This window comes from Penicillium odoratum, assembly GCF_028828045.1.
Source record: "Penicillium odoratum strain IBT 22623 chromosome Unknown utg000002l_segment0_segment0, whole genome shotgun sequence".
Taxonomy (NCBI): domain Eukaryota; kingdom Fungi; phylum Ascomycota; class Eurotiomycetes; order Eurotiales; family Aspergillaceae; genus Penicillium; species Penicillium odoratum.
In genome coordinates, this window is record NW_026643144.1 from 1140372 (window position 1) to 1163629 (window position 23258).

The window sequence follows — 23258 nt, forward strand, 5'->3', positions numbered from 1 at the left end:
TAATAAAAGGCGACCTTCTTGCTCTATCAATTTTGTTTCTTTCTCAGAGCGTTGGGGTGGCATTTTTGTTGTGGTTAAAAAGTATGTATTATTATTGAAGTGGATTTTCGATGGGGTCGCTCGGGCGACTTGTATTATTATTGAAGTGGATTTTCGATGGGGTCGCTCGGGCGACCGTGGATCACGTTATCACTGGTCACGTGGTGGAAATTCACCAGGTGACCAGGGGAGCGAGAACCATACTCGCCTCATTGCACCTCTGGCTTCGACGATATTGCGGAAAATGAGTCTCGAGCTAAAAATCTTGGAAGATGAAGAGTTCGGGAGGCACCGATCACTGCAAGTTTCGTCCCTTAACCTAACAAAATCGAGGTCCAATATATCTTCTCCACCTTTGCAATGGAAGAAGTATTATTATATCACTTTCAACCCAGTATGCTATCCACGCTTTACCACAGAGGATATCCAGGTAGCACCATCAGCCACAGCACATAATCTCCCAGGACTGCACCGCCAAACTCCAAGCCCCAGGAATTGACCGTTGACGGCATGGTAGGTCCCAACCTTATGGCAGCGCTCTGGCTTGGCTCTAGGTCCTAGAAGGACATCATGGTAGGGCTGACGTATCTTGCGTTGCACAACATACAACGTCTGTCCTGCATGCATTTGCATCTGTGCCGATCGCAAAGGCTCTAATTTCGCCAACCAATCAGCGTTATCAAGCTCATCACCAAACAAAATACCCTTCCCTTTGCCACCACGAATCGGTTTGAGAATGAAGCCATCTTTGGAGTTTTCGAAAACTTCGCAACTTGCAATAAATTTTTCCATATCTTTTGACCCTGGCAAAATAGTGGGAGTGATGCCACGCTTAAGGTACTTTGCCTGCTGTAGAGTGATGACCTTTCGAGACAGCAGCGAGCCAAGTTCTTCACGAACTATCCCAAGCATTCTCTTGTCGTGAGCAAACAGAATCGTCCGCATATCGTTGAAACAACGCAAACTGATCTGTCGTTTCATATCTTGGTCAAAGGCATGGAACTCTTTCTGGTGAAGCTCTAGACCGATCTGATGAATTTCTTCCACTATTTCGCCAGACTGAGTCCTCACTGTATTTGTCGCGCCAGGCTGGGCAAGACAGCACAATTTGAACCCAGTCACCTCCGTAGGATCCGGAAGAAGTCGGAGGGTATCTGGAGTGATCAATCGTGGTACAATACCGACTCGTTGCTCCACGAACTCCATAAACATAAAGATGTCAATACCATGCTCTACACCCTTGCATAAGTGCAGCGGGAGACTATGGTTGAATAATTCCAGTAGTCCACCGAGTATCTATAACATATTTCAAAATATTAGAGCTGTAGACACGGGTCATGAAGTCTTGATATACATACTTCCTCGGGGTCCGAGGCACATTCTAGGCCTCGAGCCTCTAGTCCAAACCTTGAAAAGGCTTCCTGCCCAAAGGCAGCGTGCATGAAGCCATTCCAGCAAAATCTGGCATTGATTTCACAGATGCGAAAGGCTTCAGCACCAGTTGTCTCGTCATATTCAAGCAAGAAGTCAGGTCTCCATGATCCTTGTCGTTCGCTGTACGGTCGGAATAGGTGTTGATTTACGTGCATCCACTATCATTACGGCAATATCAAGTTAATCTTTCAGTCGACATGCAAACCGAATAGCTCGCTACTCACGCGTAGAAGATCCTCTTCCTCCGATTCCAGTGGCATCCGCTGAGGAAACTTCGCGTCCTCATCCGTCCACCATCTCCCGATGATATCTTGTATAGCCAGGTTGAGTGCTACATGTAGATTCTTCGCTTGCTCTTGGTGCATTCTGCTAATCAATACAGGATGAGGGCTGGATGCATCCAAGGATCCAGCTGGCCAAGACGAAGACCAGTTGTTCAATCTCGAGAGATACACGAGATAATTTTCATCATGAAGGTCGGATTGCAGTCCATTTGAGGATATAGGTGAGTAGTCGTCATTTTTGGGAAGAACGACCTGTTCAAGTCGATTCACGCAAGTGTTCTTCATCATTGAAGGGTTTTACGAAATAGAAAACGAGTAGGGAATGAAAGTCTGTGCAGTCACAAATTGGACATAATATTATACGTGACGACTCGAGATCAATTGCCCAGGTACAATTCAACGCAAATTCCTTACAAAGGACCAGTCCGCTCTAGACTGCTAAGGGAAGGTGGAAACCGAATAATAGTCCCGAAGCGTACCCACACTGCTCCGGTGTGTGTGGGTACGCTGCGGGACTATTGCTTCAGAAAGCCCACCAAAGATCGTGGGTGCTGGGCCTTTACAAGGAATATTCAGTTCCCTTGTATTGTATGGTAATATGGGCACCAGCCGCTTCTCTCCACTTTTCTACCTGCCGAGCCAGAGCTGAACTGTGGGGCAACTTGGCTTTTGAGTTCCCACCAAACATACCTCACTTATCTCAATTAGGATAGATAGGCGTATCTGATGTGCTATAACCAAATACGGCAATACAGGTACTCAAGGTGCTTGTGTAAATAAAAGAATTCTTCCACTGTCTACCGAAGGCGTACAAAAACTAGATGGGCATAGCATTTGACCTACGTCATCTAGCCACAGTGCGAGGGGCGAGATCTCATTGTAGGTCAGGGATGAGGTGAACTAGCAGGGTCCATGATTGACTTTGACATATCCTTGGTAGCAAAATAAACAATCACTAGCTCAAAAAAGACCATAATTCTCAATCCGATGTGGAAACTGAACTACTCAGCAAAAAAGCCTTCCAGCCCCAAGAGAGCAGTAGCATTTTCGATGCAAGAGAGGGTTATTCCAATCCATTTCTTAAGATGAACGATATTAGCAGAGATCATAATCAAAACAAACAACAACGTACCTGTGCCTTTGAAAAGTCCTTAGCTTCAATACTCTTCCACAACACTGGGAATCCCGGCCCAACCTCAGCATTCCACGAAACCATTTCGTAAATGATGTTTTTGTATGCTGGTTTATCAACACCCGGCTCATAGCGAAATTGACGTTCGAACATGCGGTATTTGTAGTTGATGTCCTGAATCCATTTTGCCATTCCATCAGGTTCAGCATCTGATTTCTCACTTGCAACTTTTCCAAGCGCTGAAGCATAGGCATCGAATCTGACTGCGGCATGAGAAAGTTGTTTCAGGGCAGCATTTAAAGCGTCAAAGTCAAGATAGAAATTTGTCTCATTCGCTTTATTCTGGACCTGTGCAAGGTAATTCTGTAAGGTGAGAGCGAACTCGGTCACACTAAATGGATAGACCGGGCTCTCTACCAGTCGCGCAGCAAGTAGTCCCCAAATCTGTGCCGCTGTAATATGATACTTCCAGGTCGGATCACCAAATCGATCCATCCACTGAATTGTATCAAAGCTGCTATGCCAGTTGTAAACAGGGTCTGTCGGGCTTCGAGAAAAGCCAAAATTGGCCGTGCTGATGCATTGATGAATAAACATGGTAGAGTCAGAGCCTCCTTGGGGCTGAACTGTACCACCCCAGAGATCGAGAACAGTCTGGCCAGGGATGGTCTGGTTTGGAGACAAGACCTGTCCTGCAATATCCCGCATGAGCGGCACCAACAGTGGACTAGATCTGGCAAAGTACTGCGGTCCAGAAACTGCGCTGACCACTTCCAGATAGGCCACTGTTTGGTTGACCAGCCATGGTAGATTTTCTTGCACCCAGAGGGTCGATCCCCACAGGCCTGCTTCATGGCCATCCCAGCTGATGAAGATAAGCGAGCGTAGAGGCTGCCATCCCTGCTTCACCGCGAGACCAAAGCTCCTTACCATCTCATTTAGGGCCGCTGAGCCACTGCCTGGGTCGCCCGCACCAGTACCCCAGGCATCGCGATGGTTTCCAACGATAACAACCTCGCCTTCAATTTGTCCTTTGATGATTCCGACAACATTATAAGCTGTGGCGTTTGTTGCCTCCACTTCATTTTCCATGCGAACCACGATATTGGCGGGCGAAGGCCCCACGTTATAATCAACGCCACGGTAGCCTAATCGACCACCTTCCCACCTTTTCCCTAGATCAATTGCATTAGGGCCATGGCCATTCAAAGTTTTCAAAATGGGAATTGCGTCCGCATAAGAAATAGGCATTGTGGGAACCGAATGAAAGTTGGACTCATTTTGGCCTGATGAAACGTGAGCAAGCGATCGTCTCAAAACACTCATCCAGGGAGAAACAGACCGTGATAGGGGCGGGGACCGTTTTGACGGAAGACACTCTGTGGCGGGCGAGCCGGACCATCTGGATACGGTCGATAGCCATTATCTTCTGTAATGTCTCCATCTTGCTGGGGGTCCATGTAGATGAGCCACCCTGCGATTCCAGTTTGTTGATAAAGCGATAAAATAGTGTCTTCATGTATGACGCCAGCCTTGATGATGGCAACCTTGCCGGTAACATTGACACCAGCTCGAGCGAGGTCATTGAAATCCTCAAGTGTCCCAAAGTTGACATACACAACCGGTGCACTGACTCGATAGTTTTGCGAGAATGACAGAAAGGTAGGGACAGTCACAACTTCGTCGGTAAGAGGATTAATGTCCGTGCTATTTTCGGTCAAGCTGGCCTCAAAGAACACCCGATCGTCACTTGGCGTCTGTTCGAGAATAGCTAGACGTTTATAGACTGGAGTGGTGAAGGGGATTGGAATCGGATAACTCTTGATCTCGGTCGCAACCCCGAATTTTTGCCATGTCTGCTCAGTCCAAGAACCGAACTCATAACCCTGGCCTAGGACATGGGGGCTTGACGTATAATGGACACTCCATTCACGAGCCTTCGCCGGGTCAGGTATAGTCACCAGCAAGCTTTCCAGGTCCAGCCGGTTGAATCGAGCGGAGTCTGAACTCCACTGATAGTTGGAATGCAGAAAATGGCCATGAATTTTGGTCAGCCACAGCAAAATCACAAATCCTAAAACAAGCAAACAGGACTTCAACTCCCGATTTCTACGAGGAGCAGAATGGCGCCGGGTAAGAGAAAGCCCATCCTTCATCGCGGTCATTGAGCAGAAAAGAAAGAAGCCGATCGACCATTCCATCCCGGTTAGGGATTATAACCGATTTATACCGCATATCTCCCGTGTTAAGCTTCGGTTTTATTACGGGTAATTTTCAAAACCTGATCTTGCATGGACCCACACCCGATCTGGGAAGGCATCAGGGGCTGCTTCGATCGATGAAACTGGGGAGGCGTGCGGGAATTTTTTTTTTTTTTTTAGCTCGGTATTTAGTGTATCGTACAGTGCGGTACTCATACGGTTGGCGCGTCGATGTACTGATGTTTATAAGAGAATTGATGAGCCCGTAATCTCTATAGCATCATTGCACGTTCGCTGCATCTAGAAGGATCAACATCTCGAAATGCATCGTTTCTTCCGCTCCCTGCATCCTTATAGTACCAGGGCAGCCTCAAATTACAATGGCAATATCCGTAAGTCCCTTGTTATTCCCACCTTATGGGCATTCGTTGAACGGCGGTGCTGATGTGACCAAGACAAACGGATGAACCAAAGCCGAACGATCTCGTGTTCCATCCCCAGGATTGATGTCCCCAGCTTGAGTCTCGCCTCTGAAGCCTCACATCTCAAAGCTGTGCATGAGACACTGGAAGCGAATGGTGTGCTCCAACTGCAACTGGGGTTTGCCGATCCCGAAAGCAACTACCTTGAGAATCTCGTTCATCATCTACACATAAACCACCAGCACGGCTTGCCGATCAATCACAGTGCCGAACGAGGCTGGTTTTGGGATGTCCGACCTTGCATAAATGCCGAACATCTGAAATACCAAGCACGGTCAGAAACAATGCATAAATTTGACTGGCATACAGACTGTAGCTATGAGGAGCGCCCTCCAAAATATTTTGCTCTTCAAGTCCTCCAGCCGGACCGTTGCGGCGGCGGAGTACTGTCTGTCCTCGATGTTGATCGGCTTCTGAGAATGCTTTCTCCTTTCGCACAAAAATGGCTCGCTGGTAACAATTACAGAATCAATGTCCCTCCTGAGTTTATCAAGGAGGCGGGCGAGGATCATATAGTGGGAAATCTGTTACTAGCGAAGCCTGAAGGGCAGAGTGGCAGTCAACTGCGACTACGAGTGGATATCACCGTTCCATTGACGAATGATGCTGCAAAGGCGCTGGAGGAACTTAAACAGACACTTTGGGGGGATGCTGTTGGCGAGGAGATTCTCCATCTGAGTCCAAACGATCTTCCTCAAGGGTCGATTATTGTAATGAATAATCGGCGTTGGTTACACTCACGGAATGAAGTCAAAGATCCTGGCCGACATTTGCGAAGGATTCGATGGGATGCGAGGCCATTTGGAGCCACTTGAATGTTGACCCACTTTTCCAGAACAGCGCAATTGAATAACAACTTGAGTCGCTTGTCTTTTCTGATCGAGGCCATACTACTTTTATGTGATCTTAATCATTGTACTTAATTGTATACAAATTAGAAAGTGAATCGATTGTTGTGCGAAAATTAACATGAACTCTGTTCTATACCGCCCATCCTGCAAATCAGAACAAAGCATGTAATTGGCGGATGGACAAAATGTCGTGCAATAACACCCATCAAACTTCACAGTCTCAAGTCCTTGGGCTTCTCCCACGGGAATTGAGAGTTGGTGAAGTGCCCATTCTTTGATGTCTGATAGTAAATTGGGCTCATCAAGCCCAATGCTTTTGCGATAGCAGCAGGTCGCATGTCAAAGTTTTCATACACAACCTTTTCCAACTGCGCATCGGTCATTTTGCCTGTCCCATAAGTATCGACAAAGATACTCAGTGGCTCAGCAATGCCGATTGAGTAAGATAGCTGGACCATGCAACGCTGTGCGAGACTGGCATGAGTAATGGACTTGGCAATCCACCGTGCCATGTATGCAGCAGAGCGGTCCACCTTTTCATCATTAGCGTTTGATCCATTTGAAGAAAAAAATGTTGCAGTCTCACCTGACGATAGTCTTTTCCAGAAAAGGCACCGCCACCGTGAGCTCCCCATCCACCGTATGTGTCGACAACGATCTTTCGACCAGTGACGCCGGCGAACTTGCCCGATGGAGTCACTCCGACGTCTCCCGTGGGTTGAATCTTTTGATCAGTCAGCGTATGAGCGTAATATCTTCTTTCTGGGTCAATGTACATAGTAGGCGGTCTCATCGTCCAGATACTTCGCGGGAACGGCCTTGCAAATGACCTGATCAAAAATTTCCTGCCGCAGCTTTTCGACTGTCACGTCTGGTGTGTGCTGTGCTGTAAGAACAATTGTGTGCACCCGCAATGGAACCGTCTCTCCATTGTTTCGCCTGATGTATTCAACCGTGACTTGGGTCTTAGTGTCCGGTCGCAACCAAGGCAGAGTCTTGTTCAAACGTGCGGTTTTCATTTGTCGTGAAATACGATGAGACAGGTCAATCGTCAAGGGTCTGAGATATTTAGCGGGTGTTGTTTTGTAAGGGGCTCTATAGAAAGATCTGGCTATTTTGAACCTACAGTGCTTGCGGTGTCTCGTTTGAGGCATAGCCAAAAATGATTCCTTGGTCGCCTGCGACTTCTGTCTCGGCCGGACTGGGGAAAAGGGATGGCGCAGCAGTGTCAGGAGCAGATCGTCGCTCAACATAATCCATCACCTTGCATGTCTTGTAGTCGAGTTCCTGGTCTGGGCAGTCATATCCAATATCCTGAAGAACCACGCGGACGATAGCTTCAATGTCGATTTGAGCTTGAGTGTCCAAGACGCCGAACACAATGACGAGACCAGGTCGAGCGGCAGCTTCGATAGCGACTTTGGAGAGAGGATCTTGTTTTAAACAGGCATCGAGAATGGCATCCGCGATTTGATCACAGACTTTATCCGGGTGGCCCTCGCCGACAGACTCGGAGGTGAAGAGGAAGGTAGGGGTAGTATTCTCGGTGGTGAGTAACATTATGACGAGATATTTAGTTATGGGGTTAGAAGGAATGAAGGTAAGAGAAGAGTTCTCCAAAATCCTGCCGCCGGAGGGCGACTAAGTGCACCTTATATATTGAAGCATTCTGAGCTTTCACGTTTCTCTTTTTGTACTGTAAGAGCTAATTGAAATACACATTAAAGCGAGACGTTCCGTCTTTGAGTTCGCAATACACGTCTGTGGTACAGGTAAGCCACCCCGCTAGTATTTTTTGTTCCGTGAAGCATCCATTCCGGGGCTCCACTATTTAAAATACAGTAGTGTGAAAATACTTGGCAATTGCAGGGTCGTATAGTTCATCAGATCCCGAGAATAATTACAAAGCCTGGGAAGATCATCACCCCACCTATTTTGGTCTCGTAATAGTTTGACCGATCAAGCTGAGGAGCTGTACCCTCTCGCAAGGTGCAGCATATTCGCAAGCTGCTGGAGCCGGTCGAGGCTGACACGAGAAGGCCTTGCTATTCCGGTTTCTGGAAAGACATTGGCTATTTTCTCACAGTCCTCATCCTTCCACCAAGTTATCGCCAACATGACAGCAACCCAAAATCAGGCGATCAATCGCCCTTCCAATCAGGCTGCCTGGATACTCACCCCCAAAGCCAAACCGTTCATCGTTCAGGAGGCACCTTATCCTCTTCCCAGCCCGAATGAAGTCGTGGTGAAGAACTATGCGGTTGCAATTAACCCGTGCGACTACATGCTTCAAGATACTGCCTTCTTGGACTATATCACATACCCCAACATCTTTGGCGTCGATGTGGCAGGTGAAGTGGTGGAAGTTGGGTCGGATGTCACAGATCTGACAGTTGGCCAGCGAGTGATTGGGTTTGACCTCACATGGCTCATTATCGCGTCAAACCCCGGCTGACTCCTCGATATTTAGACATGCATTTGGCATGGATAGTTCTCAGACTCGCCATGCCGGATTTCAGCATTACACCGCTCTACTGTCGAGCTTGACGTGCCCATTGCCTGCCGATATCTCGTTCGCCCAAGGTAGCGTTCTCCCATGTGCGCTGTCCACTGCCGCCGCTGGCCTATACCAAGAAGAGGACCTTCATCTCCAACTCCCGTCCCTCGATGTCAAGCCTACTGGCAAAGCTCTCTTGATATGGGGCGGGGCGTCCAGTGTAGGCAGTTGTGCCATTCAACTGGCGAAATCATCAGGCTACGATGTTGTGACCACTGCCAGTCCTCAACACCATGAAAAATGTCTTCGCCTTGGTGCGTCCAAAGTATTCGATTATCGGAGCGACTCAGTGAGAATTGAAGTCATCCAGGCTCTGAGTGACACGCACATTGTCGGTGTTTTTGATTCTATATCCAAGCAACCAACCGTGCAGGTGTGCGTGGACATTGTGCATGCCTTGAATCAGAAGGTTAAAATTATTACGACAAATCCAGTGCCAGAAATGACGCTCCAGGGCGTTGAGGTGAAAGCTGGTAGGTCGGCGACGGAACGTGCTTGGGGAGTTTGACTGACTTTTAATCAGTGCTAGCCGGAACCATCATCGAGAACAAGGTTTGCAAAGCCATTTACCGAGACTTTTTGCCCGAGGCATTAGAGAAAAAGGTTTTCCAACCCGCTCCAGAGCCGCTGTTGGTTGGCCATGGTTTGAAGTCAATTCAACTGGCACTGGACAGAGTGCGAGAAGGCATGAGTGCCCAGAAGGCTGTAGTATCGTTGGAATGACTGTGTCAGACCATAATATAGATATAGACACCTTCAAATCAAGAGAACCATGTAGTACGGCATTCTAATCTCCTGTTGCACCGTCAAACGCTCTGGAAGTATATATGTTTGGGAGCAATCTCATGAATATATAGCAAACACCACTCTATAGGGATGAGCCCGAAGAACTAAGAACATTGCCAATCAGTCTCTTCCCTGGGTGTGCGAGAAATCGTAATTGAAACCTGTCCACAGCTCTGGCTGGGTATCCCAAGATGAAATCTACCCCAATGTCTTTCCACTTCCTCGTAAACTATCGGGCCACATTTTATGGCATTGTGAAATAGATAACTGCAGGCCTATACCTAGGAATTCAGATGCGATTTGTCTTCTGGTTCTCATTACTTTGTGTAAACGACCTTGCTTTGGATTGTTGTTGTTTTTTTTCCCCCACCCTTCGCTAGCCTAACACCCATGCATGTCCACGTGGCAGACTCGAATGCACATCTAACTTACATTTTGCGCAATTCGATAATTACGCAAAGGCGGCAACAATCAGCCACATCAATGATCATTTCCGAATCGAATGTACCTGGGGATTTTCGGCTCGATTGTGGATGTATTTGTTTTTTGATCGATCGATTTTGGAGCTATGATCGATTGTAAAGCTACGTAACTGAATTTAGCGGCTCTCATCATTGCCAGCGACGACCCACTCGTTTTCCAGCTGTTCTGCCAAGAATACGCTTTCGCTGCTCCGGCACGGAGTACATTTCCTGCTCTCAGGGGCGCGGAGTTGCCTTCTCCGAGAGCCTCCCCACTTATCCATCTGCTCCGCTTGTTTGTTTTGTCACGTTGTTTCGATACATTGTTTCGTAACATTATTCTGCTATGTTACAGTGTAACACAGAATGACACAAAATGACACAAAATGACATGAAGGATCAGGTCAGGCAGTCGCTGCTGATCGACCAACATGTTCTTCTGTTCTGGCGATCAATCGGGGTTGGGCTAGCCCATTAACTTCAGCCCCCCCCCCCCCCCCCCCCCACCATCAATCAACCGTGAATGTGTGATCGATCCGCTTCCAAACGCAAGGCACTGGATCTAGATCCATGCCAGACCCTCCAGAGTTCACATCAAGGAATGGCGCTAGTATACATCCTTCGTACCAGTGACGACCCATGTAATGTGAAAACTCTAACCCCACCCAATCAACGGAAACGCAGGTTTGCAAATATGATTGTGGGATTCACTGAACACCAAGCGACAAGGATCAGCGCGAAAAAGGTGGAATACGAAAGGAATCTGCGTGGCCAATTGGCGACAACCGGGTTTCAAGCTAGCTTTGTCGCGAACGACTGCCACTAATTAACTTCAATCTCAATCTGGTGACTCAGGCGCTTTCAACTCTTCCGAACATCGAATCAAGGTCGTGTCAAGGGAAAATGAACGGCTTTCTCCCCTCTAGCCCTGTCATCGGGGCTCTGATTGCCGCTATCCCCTTCTATTTGGTGGCTCGAATCTTTTACCGTCTCTACCTCCATCCTCTGTCCAAATACCCCGGTCCCAGACTGGCCGCAGTCTCTACTGTATACAGAGCCTATCATCAAACTTGGAGAGATGGCCGTTTGGTTGAACAATTATCTCACCTCCATGAAGTCTACGGTCAGCTTCTTCCCTTTCCTTTCAAGTACCATATACATTGTAGCTCTAACATCTTGTCGTTATAGGCCCTGTGGTTCGAATCACACCAAATACCGTGCGTTTCCTCTCTGGGGCAATCGGCGACATACAATCCCAAGCATGCTGACCAGTCTTTTAGCTGCACTTTCGCAACCCGCAAGCATTTCATGATATTTTCTCGCCGCAGAACAAGACAGTGAAAGATCAAGAGTTCTATCATCACCTAGGTCTACCAGACTCGTCGTTCAGACTTGAAGGGGAGGAGCATGGAGCGCGAATGAAGCTCATGGCTCCGCTCTTTGCTCGCAGTCATCTTGATGAAATTCAGAACATTGTTTCTCGCAATGTATGCTACTATCTTGTTTTCATCAGAAGGAGAGATGCTAATTCTTCTCCAGGTGCAACGATTCTGTGACCTGCTGCAATGTAGCGTGGACAGTTCTAAGCCTATTGAGCTGGCATTGGGATACCGTGGCCTAGCGTTGGATATAATCAACGAATTTATATTCACTGACATTCCCACCGACCTGCGCGGGCTGCAAGACGAAAACTTCCGCAATCCGCTTTCAATGTCAACCTATTACAGCTTCGACTGGACCATGTGGCTCATGAGAAACTTTTCTTGGACGATTTATTTCCATGATATCGCAAGTTATCTTCCCTCCAGTCTCAGATTTGCTTACGAGCAGCGAAATATGATGATGGAGGTATCTTCTATCCAACAGTTGCTTTCAACAATACTTTCATCTGACGCTGACATGTCCATAGTTGATGACCAACCTTCTACACTTCAACCTTTCGTCTCCCGAGATGAACAAGCGAGCTACACTCATTGGAAATATGACGAAGCCCACCAGCATGAGAAACGGCAAACCGCTTCCGGAATCAGCTCTCCTGGATGAAGCAGTCGGAGTCATGCATGGTGGAGTTCTCGATATCTCGAACGTTTTGCCTTATGGAACATTTTGCTTGGCCCAGGATCTCAAACTACAACAAAAGCTGTTTGAGGAGCTCAAGGGCGCCTGGAAAGATTCAACCGACCCAATTCCCGACTATGAGACTCTCCGAAAGCTCCCCTTCTTGGTAAGTTACGAAACCGTTTCGTTCCAACTCTATCAAGTCACTCACCTAGATCTCCACAGAAAGGTGTTGTCAAAGAAAGCCTTCGCTTCACCCACGGCGTTATCTCGGGTATGCCGCGCATAGTAACGGCTAACGGAGCCACGATTGATGGGAACTCAATCCCACCTGGGGTATGTGCCATGAATACCGTACCAATAATGTCATGAATACTAATTGCTTTCTTCCTCTCCAGACTTGTGTGGTTACCTCTTCTGTCTTTCTTCATATGGACCCCACTATCTTCACGAAGCCTGAGAAGTTTTCACCAGAACGTTGGGGAACAGAGGATCCTCTACTTGAACGATCTCTTGTTCCCTTTTCAAAGGGACGGAGAATGTGTCCCGCCTCAAAGTAAGTCGGATTGCTATGAAGGGCATGATTTTAGATTGATAACCGATTGGTCTAGCATATCATACATGGAACTTTTTACCGCGTTCGCCGCGGTGTTCCGCAAGTTCGAGGTCTCACTATACGAAACAAAGTAAGTCTTATACTCCGATATCATACTAAACGGCTTATCCCCTAATATCCTGGATGGCATACAGTGAAGATGACATGAAATACAAAGCATACGCATCGATCCACTATACTGGTCGGCCCTTGAGAGCAACCCTCGAGAATAGGGTTGATTAAAGGCGTATGAATGCCCTGTGTATCCATTTAGAGAGTTTTTGAATGAAATCAAGTGTTTTGAAATGGAGGAGTGGCGACGCGACGCAACTAAATTGGTGTCGCAAATGTCAAGATTGTGAAGGTTATCTGGGGGGCACCATGCATTTAGCTACTTTTATGAAAATAAAACGATCGAGTTGTTGAACACGTGCATTCTCAGCTAAGCCCCTGAGAGGTGGAGGAGTATTGTATAGAAGTCTGAATCACATACTCAGTGTATCCTAGTGGAACATCAAATCTCTGAGTGCAGTGAAAAGTACTCACTATTTTATTTGTGTTTTGTATGTTCAAAAGTATGCTATGTTTGAACTGTGGCCGAATTACAAATTTAATGCCAAGTACCACAAGCCCATATATTGAAGAATATTTGAACAGTTGCTTACTTTTATCCGATCTTCACAGAAGGCATATTCGAGTGATAGTACTGATGTCCAATTTTTTGATGTGATCAAAGAAAGAAGACATCTTCACTTCTGACTACTTGAGGCTATTCTTCGTGTCCGTTTCCTAGAAGAGGGTCGGCCTCTGGACCATGAACTTCATCATGAGACTTGCCACTCAACCAAAGAACAGGAATCGCCGTGATGAAGACAAGCAGGCCAAGGGTCCATGCCATAGTCTTCCATCCATAGTGGTATTCTATAAATCCACCCCACAGAGGACCGAAAAATAATCCAATAAATTGGGCCATTGTCTGCAGGCCGAATGCCTGAGCGATGGCACCCTTGGGCCCAAAAATCCCTGGCTTGCGGAGCTCCATCTCATCGAGGACTGCTTGAGACTCCACATACAAAGCCGGGAGACCCAGGTTTATGAAAAGACCAGTCAAACCCAGGAGAAAGATCAGAGCAGCAATATGGGGCCACGAGTTGTGAGCAACCAAGGAGAGACAGGTCAAGGTTGGGCAAAGAAGGATGAACCCAGTGAAGGCCATAGCTCGTGGGCCGTAGTAATTACAAAGGGATCCTGCGAGAGTTAGAATATACACTGTGGTTTGCGACCGATAAACTCACCGAAATAAGGTCCTAAAAGCGACGCAAAAGCACTTGGCAGGAAGATTAACCCAGCCCCAACTGGGGACCAGTGGTATGTGGACTCGACGAATATGGGAAGGGTCTAAAAAGGTCAATATGCCTTCAAAGTCTCCTGGGTAACAGAAACAGGAAGCAACTCACGGTATCAAATGCAGAAAATACAATTCCAACGACCAGAAGAGCCCAAAGGGTGATGAGAATCCGCGGCTGTCGAATAAGCTTTTGCACAGGAAGTCCTCCTTCGGTTGATGACGAATCTGTGTGATTTGCGGCAATACTTCGAATATTCTCAGGCGATTCAACATCCGCTTCGATCCAATAGCGACTGGTTCTTTTTTCAATCAAAATAATTCGAAGCGCAAAATCAATTACAACCAGAACACTTGCTATGATAAAGACTGCCTGATAACCAAGATTGTCATATGTAAGCCCGCCTATAAGCGGGCCTAACACAAACCCTAATGCGCTGGCCGAGCCCAGGTAGCCCACTGCAGTGCCGAGGGCCTCCTTGTCAAAGGAATCCGTCGCTAACGCCAGCCCAGCGACCGCCACCATCGCCGTCGCGCCGCCCTGGAGCAGTCGTGCGATGATGAACATAGAGATGTCTCTGGCAAAGGCAAGAAGGATCATTGACGCTGCGAGTAGAAAAAGGCCGCAGAGATAGGGAAATCGACGAGTGCCAGCAATATCTATCAGATACCCGAAAATTGGACAGCAGATGACGGAAGCACAAGCTTCACACATCAAAAGAATGCTGACCCAGTATTCACCTATTGGATATCATTAGCGATCACATTCTAGTAGCATGTCAATCTACCCACGTTGTTCAAAGGGAATTCCCGCCCGTGTCACTAGCGCTGAGGGCAAAACGGGAACAATCTAGATGGCTGTCAGAGATTTTCTGAAACAAAGATGGCTCCGCAAAGTATGATTGGCTTACCATGGCATAGAGGAAGAACTCCTGGGCAAAAGTTAGCTCTGGACAGGGAAAGAGACATTGTGAAATTTACCGTGAATGTTGACATTGAGACCGTGAACATGATGAAAATAGTAGATGACCTCCATTTCAGGCCCCACGGCGGGCTGCCCTGCTTTGAATTCCCCAACATGATGGCGGATGATATGCGTGCGGGTCGTCACTCAGTGAGAAGCGGAAATCAAAAGATAAGAGAGCTATGCATGGAAGAGAAGACAGGATGCACGGCTCGATCACGTGGATTCGCATCACAGAAGTTGGGTAGCCTGATTTTGTCAGAAGCAGGGAAGTCCCGCACTCCACATGTTGGCCCGGGGGGAAGAGGGTGTCAGGGGTCTTGCGAAAATGAAACCTGCGTTTCGGTCCGTACAGCGGACAACGCCGGAACAGGCGCGCTGTAATACTCTCGTTATACCGAGCGCCGATCTGACGGTGCTGATCCACCGACCCGCATGAACTGCGACAACATGCAGAATCATTTCCACACCCAAGATCCACTATAGTAATGGGAAATTCGACTCCACATCTTCCAGCCACATCTTTTGGCTTTTTATCGGTCCCCATTCGCTTCACGGTTTCCTTCCCTGTAGAGCAATTACCATCGGCGCTCACTAGATTAAGTGAGAGCATATGACTACCGGCCCTAATTCTGTGCGGTAATTTTAACTTCCAGATTAGAATGATTACTATCTGCAAAATTATTCTCGATATACATTCAAATTCCAACGCATATAGCACTAATACAGTGATTTCATCATAATTAGATATCAGTGAGTTGGAGTGTGTTGCTGGGGGAATAAGTTGGTGAAGCGAGTGGGGAACCGACGAGAGAACGGCTTGGTCATACTGATTCGAAGATTTAGGAGCGTGGCTGACTGTGGGCCAGGGGTGAAGTGGTAGTTCTACAACAGACCGCTCTCACCGCTCGGTGATTAGCGTAGGTAGTTATCTTCATGTTACCTATCACCATCAACTTTTGACGACGGTCAACGTTCGCTCACCGTCGTCGCTTACGATTTGTGGTATTCGGAGAACGTGTTTAAATGGCGTCCGAGCAGACACATGATGAAACGTCCCCGTTACTGGGGAATTGCAACGGCACTGCGTCAAACGGAGCCATTCCCCGTCGAGAAGGGGAGCAGCCGGCGAATATTGTGCAATCTACGGGCGAGCAGGCCGAAGACCCTTTTCTAGATGCACGGAAGCAACTCAAGTATATCGTTCCAGCCATATCAATAGGTGTATGTATATCTCACAATTCTGCTGGAATCGTAGAGAAACTTAAAAAGCTCGGTTCTTCCGCAGTACGCTCGGCTAAATATGATGGTAGATCTTCCTGTCGGCAGCAGACCAGACGATTATTATGGCCAGTTATGGCCAGATTGGAAGTGACCTGAAGGCTCTCAATCTGACCAGCTGGATTGCGACTTCATACTTCTTGACCCTGACCTCGTTCCAACCACTATATGGCAAGCTGAGCGATATATTTGGCCGTAAGGCCTGCCTACTCTTCGCTTATGCCATATTTGGAACCGGTTGTCTATTCTGTGGACTTGCACGTAATATCAATGAGCTCATTGCGGCACGTGTACGTCAAATATCCAGCTTCACATTAGACATTGACCCGGATCATGACTGACGAGACCATGCAGGTATTCCAGGGCATTGGTGGCGGCGGCATGACCACCGTCGTCAGTATTCTGATGAGTGACCTTGTTCCCCTGCGCGATCGAGGAGTCTGGCAAGGGATCATTAACATCATCTATGCAACTGGATCGGGTACTGGCGCGCCTCTGGGCGGAATCATATCTGATTACATTGGCTGGCGTTGGTACGAAATACTGCATCTGACTCTTCATTCTACAATACCCTTCTGACGCGGATTTTTAGGGCCTTTCTATCACAGTTTCCACTTTGCATTCTAGCATTTATCGCTGTATCTGTGATGCTCAAGCTCCCGGCCCGCGAAAATTATCACTGGAAGACCAAACTTCGTCGCATCGATTTCCTTGGTGCCATTGTCCTGGTTGGTGCCGTTTTGGGCTTCCTGTTGGGCTTGGACCGTGGTAGCAATGTGTCCTGGAAGCTGCCCTTGACAATCGCCTCTTTGGGTGTTTCGGTCATCTTGTTCATTGTGTTCGCTCTGGTTGAGATCTACGTGGCAACCGAGCCTTTCGCGCCCGGTCACATCATCTTCGACCGCACCTTCTTCTCCCTATATTGCTGCAACCTTTTCAGTTTCGGTGGATGGATGGCGGTACTCTTCTACATTCCGCTGTACTTCCAGGCAGTTGATGGGGTTTCTGCCACCATCGCTGGGCTACGCCTGCTACCAAGCATTCTGGCCAGCGTTAGTGGTTCACTTTTTGCTGGTCTCCTGATGAAGTGGACTGGAAAGTACTTCTGGCTAACTATTGCGGGTTATACGTCTCTGACTATCGGGTGTTTTGTCATATTTCTTTTCTCCGGAGGCCTTGTGGCCAGTACAGTACCAATGATCATCGGAATGACTATGGCCGCATTTGGAAACGGAATCGGCGTTAACACAACCATCATCGGTCTGAGTGAGTTCCTGCTCTGTCATACGTCCTCATAATCTGCAACCTTTGCTAAATCTTTTTCGCAGTCTCTCATTCTTCTCTTGAAGATCAAGCTGTTGTAACGGCATGCTCGTATCTTTTCCGCTCCCTGGGCTCGGTGATCGGACTGTCACTGTCCGCGAGCGTTGTTCAGCAACTCCTAAGGGAACGACTTCGATCTGGTCTACATGATAGTAAGAACATTGACGAAATTGTCAATGGCGTTCGAGAAAGTCTCGATTATATTAAGATGTTGGATTCTGATATCGCTCATATCGTGCGCAACTGCTACGGCTGGTCGACAAACAAAGGTTTCGGCTTCATGGTCGTCGTTGTATTTTTTGCATTGTTCAGCGCTTTCTTCATGCGCGAAAGCAAGCTTCATCGCTAATTACGAGAAAAAAAAAGACTTGCGTGCTTGGATATTTCAGCGAACATTGAAAATTGCGTAAGGGACGTGTGGTGTAGAGCTGCGCCCAGTTAAAGGTGAAATACGTTTTCTATAACGAGCACATAGAGCTCAGGGGGTGGACGTGAGAGCAGTACATGAAAACTTGATTGAATATTTGATAATAATAATATGAAAACCGTCGAGCACTGCGCGTTGTGTGTGTAACCAGTCAAGCAGCTATTAGATTAACCATTAACTAAAGTTTCTATGGTGCGGTCTGATTATTACTACTATTTATTCGCGTTACTGTTCGTAGCCTTTCAAAGTAGGGAAACGGGAAATACCTCTATCAACAGATGCTATAGAAGATCCTAAAGCTGTTCTATATACAAATGCTGACCATTAAACGTCAATGAGGAGAATGGCAAAGTCATAACGCTTGCAGGCTACGTCTGCGAGCCGAATCAGGAAGAAGCACGTTCATTTGCGTCATGACTGTGGCTCTCGCTCGATTTGACCACAGTATCCACCATCGAAGTCAACTCGATCGAAAACGATATGCATGTGGTCATAACAGGTCATTCTGTTGAGATTCATTTCCACCATTGCTTAGAATACAATGCACAAGGTTCAGACGATATTAACATACTGATTCAAACTTTAGACCCACCTCGATCAGTTCTTGTGATATCGCGTATTATTGCCTGTTTATGAAATTTGGGGCCACTTCAAAATCGAAATGTTGATCTTTACCGATGTAGATCGTACGCCACCAACCGTATACAGGTTTAGAATCGGACGAACTATCCTTTAAGCTCGATTCGGCCCGCCTCAAGTTCCCAACAATTAAAAGTGGAGACTGTATTTTTTGGCGTCCAGCTAGTAATGGTCTTGTAAAATACGCGCTAGTTGGTAATACTGTAAGTTTGTAAGATACGCGGCATGATGCTTAACAAGAACATCCTACAACCTTTGTTTACACTGGCCATGTATTAAATCCCCGCAATGCATCATCGTTGCAGAATTGACACTTTGGAAAATCTACGGCTTTGAACCGGTTTTCCTCTCTGCACGAAGAAGTAGTAACATTGATCTGGTGAGTGGTACTATTGGGCGCCACGGTGGGGATATCGAGAAATATGTAGCCATTAAGTGTAGAGCTAAAAGATCACTATTCAATATATATTCACCACATACTACGCAGGCTTTGTTGAGTATGTCCACATTACGTTTAGGCAAGTCGACTCATCCTTTCCTTCTCCCATGCCCAGCGCAAACCAAAAACGAAATTGGTGCTCGATCAGATTGGCCTTGCACAGGATACCTGAGTGGAGGCGAAGAATGATCTCAAGTGAGTCGCCTTTCTCTCAAGAACTCGTAACCAGGTAGTACAGACTTGACACAATCCGCTATCTCCCGAGGATCAAATTTTCCTATCATCACTTCTGTATCTCTTCCTGTAAAGAACTCTCACATGTGATTTTTTCTGGGTTGTTATCCCGCAGGCTCCCATGAAAGCTGCAACTTTATGAATCGAGTCCAGTAGTATCGCAGGACCGTTCTATCATTTCTGGGTCTGACATGTAATCTTCTGCATCCAGAACGATGTGTCCCCCCCACAATGCCAGATACCAGTCGTATAGGCTGCGTGCCCAACGTAAGGTCACGGCAGTCCGAATTTCGCCTTTCAATACCTCTCTCTCTCCGGTAGTTCTTGCCCAGCACGTCGAATATGTTCGGTAGTACGAAGAAAAGGCAATTGCATGATGCCTGATCAAGATTACAGGGAACGACGGTGCGAGGAATTCATCAGGGAACGCTGTAACGTTTGGTGGAAGATTTGATTGGCTTAAGCTAGGTATCTCTGAGCTTTTCACTTTACAGAGCAGTTCATGCTTTGCGGTAGAGTTGGCAGAATGAATTCTTGTCGCGGGATCAGTCACGAACAACGCATGTTCTTTGAGAACGACGCGCTTGTCCCCTGCTGCGTTCATCAAGGCCTGCAGTTAATCGAGAATGTCTTGGTGGACATTTCCGACTTTGTTGATTTCATGGCTGGATCAATCACCCTGTGGTTTTTCCAGACAACCTGACTTTTCCAGTGCATCTAATGCGTTGTGGAAGAAGTACTCCCCTGGGGTAGCATCGGGCTGTCTGGCGGTGGTCAACATTCGGATGAACAGGTTCGAGGCTGTAAGAGGCGTTGTGATAAACCATCAGCGATTGAGCGGCATAAATACCGCTACCCACCTTCTTCGGCCAAACACCAAAAAGCACCCAACTGCTGGAAAAATAACCCATTCCCTTCAAGATGTAAAGCCGCCTACAGAGGTCTCGATATCTTCCAGGTCTTCCCTACTAACATCTATGAGCGGCAGACTCTCAAGGTCTCTCATATGTGTATAAAAATTTCTTGGGACTCTTTTCATCTGCTTCCCTTATCTCTTGCATTTCACTTTTTTTCCATTACCAGTCTCTCCCGACCTTTGTGAGCGCCTTCGCACTCAGGCGACCGATAGCGGCTAATTTTCAGATAATTCCGACGAGTTTTGTCGTTGCCTCCTCTCAGGCCGCTCTTTTATGAATATTAGAAGAAGGTCTATTTTATGTCTTTTTCAAAACAGCTATTATGTGATCTAGGTCAGAAGGTAAGAATATGCTTAATTGATATAGAAAAAGCTTCAAAGGCCGGATCTAGACACCAGGTAAAAAGCTAGGCAGATGCGCGTCTTTTCCAAAAGATCTTCTCTATCGTCGTTTCATATCGTCTTTAAAATATGACTGAGATGATTCTGAAGCCGTTCTGGCACCTCAATTTTATTAAGACCGTTCAATTGGATTGATGTTTACTAAGTGGGGTTGGTCATACATCGATTTGCTACATCGACCTACCGCGCTGACTTTGATAGCCATCATAGAATGACTTCCGCCATTACATATTCTACACCGGTCCCCCTTTCGTGAATCGATATTTGAGCGGTCAAAGCAAAAACTCGAGAAGCGCTCGGTGAGGTTGAGCGACAGTTGCTCGTGTATGAGGACCTCGTTCATTCTAGCTTGATTGATCCAGTAGAAGTTGAGCATTTCGCTCTCCGTCGAAACTCCGTGAACTGCTGTAGCCAGCTTCTCAAGACCAAGTAATGCTTGAAAAAACTACAAAATCCACTGCTAGCAGCCACCGCTCTCCCTACTTTGTAATTGCAAGACTGTCACTGCTGCATTACCGAAGGCCCGTTCATCCCGACCTTGATTCTATCAACCCCCCCCTAAACTAGAATAAGTGCGAAGCTGGATCAACACTAAGAAGACATATTCAAGAGCCTGTCGCATGAGCTACGCCATCATATCTTCGGGGTCCTCCTTTCGGGCTTAATTCTCGCCCTGAAACCCGCGTCCTGGACGATGCATATGACAACTTTATCGCGTGACCCTTGGAGCGATACGTTGAGGTCTGGAGTGCCAAGAATCTGGGAAATTCATGATATCTATATTTTCATTCCCAAGAGTCAGAGGATAGAGCTTCCAAGTTACTTTTGGATATTCAAAACAAGAGTTACTACCCACCTGAGAAAAACGATGATTACATTCTGGGACTCGCGAAATGAAGAAGGTGAGGTGTTTGTGAGCACACGAGGAGCCGGTACTTGGAAGACCTTGCGGGTATCTCAGATCCAGATAGCTGAATTTCTAGTTCGATTCGTTTGATGCGAGAACCATGAGGGCGAGCGAAGCCTCCACAATCAGTGCTTAAGTGTTGAAACGCGAAATGTACTTTAACTCGACCTGTCACAACCATATCTAGCAGACACAGAGGAAGACAGTGGACTGCGGCTTAGATGAGTTGTGACTGTGGAGTAACGGCTATTCCAAGTTAATATGGCTAGACGAGTATGAAGCCATCAAATTTCACTATAGTGTATCTGAACTCAGATGAGATAGAACTATAGAAACAAACGAGGTCCAGCGCAGACCTCTACGCCTTCTCATTCTCCTTAATCTGCTCAAAAACCTTCAAGAATGTCTCAGGCTCCTCCGCCCCCTCCACAGAATACTTCCCTTGAATCGAGAAAAATGGCACACCAGTAACCAACCGTCTCGACGCGACCTTCGCCTCAGAATCAACGTCCGCCCCTCCCTCCTCCGAGTCCAAAAACTTCTTAACCTCCTCCCGATCCAACCCGGCCTCAACACCAGCCTCCAACAAGACCTGCGGACTAGTAATATTCTTTTCGTCTTCAAAGTACGCGCGAAATAGCTTCTCCGCAACGTGTGTTTGCAACCCGCCCACGGTAGAAGCAGAAGGAGAAGCCGGAGTTGCATTACCGATCTGACTCATTTTGCCCTCCTCTAATTGCCCAGCATACCACAACAACCGGTGAGAATCCCGTGTCTTACCCGTATTCCCACCAAAGCTGAATTTGATACCCTCACTTTCGCCGACGGAGGTGAGACGCGAGAATGCAGCTTTCATGCGCTCGGGCCCTAGTCTTGCGGCGTACATTTCGGCTTTATTCATGCCAGGGAATTCGGGAAGTGCGGGGTTGAGATAGAATGTGTTCCATGTTAGGGTGAAGGTGTCAGCGGGATTGCTGGCTTTGTGTGCTACTATGGCGCGGGAGAGGCGTCGATAGCCGACGTAGCACCACTGGGGCAGGGAGGGATTTAGTATGTGAAAATGGATCAAGAGGGGAGTATAGTATAGATGGCGGGAGAGGTTACTTACGGGGCAGATGGTGTCTGAGATGATTTGGATTTTGAAGTTGGTCATGTTTGTTGTGTGGGTGGGTAGATGAGATGAGGGGTAGGCAAGAGAGCAAAGCAAGTAGAGAATATGAGTGATTAAGTTCTGTTGTAAATTGTTTAAGCTCGAAAACATTTAGCTCCAAGGGCTCTGCTTATAGATCCGCCGCAGATTCAAGTGCTGATTTGTCAGCAGCGGCAGGGGAAGGGATCCATCCGTTCGTCACGTTTATTCTCCGAAGGCGGCTTTTATATTTTCCGCAGGTCATCTATCTTTGGATTACCTTATCGAGTGAATGATAAAACTATGTACGAAGTTCATTTCTTCTTTCATTTTCAGTTTTTTTTACTAACGACACAAAAGGATCACATGATC

The 23258-nt window shown here is 47.2% G+C and overlaps 8 protein-coding genes across 8 annotated transcripts; 4 read left to right on the top strand and 4 right to left on the bottom strand.

Moving 5' to 3' along the window:
• Positions 1-438: 438 nt before the first annotated feature.
• N7520_002455 (Zn-dependent exopeptidase) lies at positions 439-5054 on the bottom strand (the record flags this gene model as incomplete). Its single annotated transcript, XM_057136390.1, has 6 exons — positions 439-1335; positions 1398-1631; positions 1698-2009; positions 2601-2657; positions 2890-4175; positions 4232-5054. 6 exons carry the CDS (start codon positions 5052-5054, stop codon positions 439-441), a joined length of 3609 nt encoding a protein of 1202 aa, XP_056999076.1.
• Positions 5055-5412: 358 nt separating this feature from the next.
• On the top strand, positions 5413-6387 carry N7520_002456 (Taurine catabolism dioxygenase TauD/TfdA; the record flags this gene model as incomplete). The annotated part of the gene is made up of 2 exons (XM_057136391.1): positions 5413-5482; positions 5546-6387. The coding sequence occupies 2 exons, from the start codon at positions 5413-5415 to the stop codon at positions 6385-6387; spliced, it is 912 nt and encodes a 303-aa protein (XP_056999077.1).
• Positions 6388-6635: 248 nt separating this feature from the next.
• N7520_002457 (methionine adenosyltransferase) lies at positions 6636-7983 on the bottom strand (the record flags this gene model as incomplete). The annotated part of the gene is made up of 4 exons (XM_057136392.1): positions 6636-6956; positions 7010-7147; positions 7200-7482; positions 7550-7983. 4 exons carry the CDS (start codon positions 7981-7983, stop codon positions 6636-6638), a joined length of 1176 nt encoding a protein of 391 aa, XP_056999078.1.
• A 556-nt stretch (positions 7984-8539) lies between these two features.
• Positions 8540-9703, top strand: N7520_002458 (zinc-binding alcohol dehydrogenase family protein; the record flags this gene model as incomplete). Its single annotated transcript, XM_057136393.1, has 3 exons — positions 8540-8835; positions 8894-9453; positions 9504-9703. 3 exons carry the CDS (start codon positions 8540-8542, stop codon positions 9701-9703), a joined length of 1056 nt encoding a protein of 351 aa, XP_056999079.1.
• A 1427-nt stretch (positions 9704-11130) lies between these two features.
• N7520_002459 (cytochrome P450) lies at positions 11131-13123 on the top strand (the record flags this gene model as incomplete). Its single annotated transcript, XM_057136394.1, has 9 exons — positions 11131-11350; positions 11416-11444; positions 11508-11714; positions 11767-12075; positions 12137-12451; positions 12511-12621; positions 12684-12841; positions 12897-12971; positions 13036-13123. 9 exons carry the CDS (start codon positions 11131-11133, stop codon positions 13121-13123), a joined length of 1512 nt encoding a protein of 503 aa, XP_056999080.1.
• A 526-nt stretch (positions 13124-13649) lies between these two features.
• Positions 13650-15305, bottom strand: N7520_002460 (MFS transporter; the record flags this gene model as incomplete). The annotated part of the gene is made up of 6 exons (XM_057136395.1): positions 13650-14128; positions 14176-14278; positions 14338-14966; positions 15018-15075; positions 15137-15157; positions 15207-15305. The coding sequence occupies 6 exons, from the start codon at positions 15303-15305 to the stop codon at positions 13650-13652; spliced, it is 1389 nt and encodes a 462-aa protein (XP_056999081.1).
• Positions 15306-16215: 910 nt separating this feature from the next.
• Positions 16216-18142, top strand: N7520_002461 (MDR family MFS transporter; the record flags this gene model as incomplete). The annotated part of the gene is made up of 5 exons (XM_057136396.1): positions 16216-16413; positions 16503-16760; positions 16825-17003; positions 17063-17736; positions 17799-18142. 5 exons carry the CDS (start codon positions 16216-16218, stop codon positions 18140-18142), a joined length of 1653 nt encoding a protein of 550 aa, XP_056999082.1.
• Positions 18143-22115: 3973 nt separating this feature from the next.
• On the bottom strand, positions 22116-22910 carry N7520_002462 (DsbA family oxidoreductase; the record flags this gene model as incomplete). The annotated part of the gene is made up of 2 exons (XM_057136397.1): positions 22116-22787; positions 22866-22910. The coding sequence occupies 2 exons, from the start codon at positions 22908-22910 to the stop codon at positions 22116-22118; spliced, it is 717 nt and encodes a 238-aa protein (XP_056999083.1).
• Positions 22911-23258: the final 348 nt, after the last annotated feature.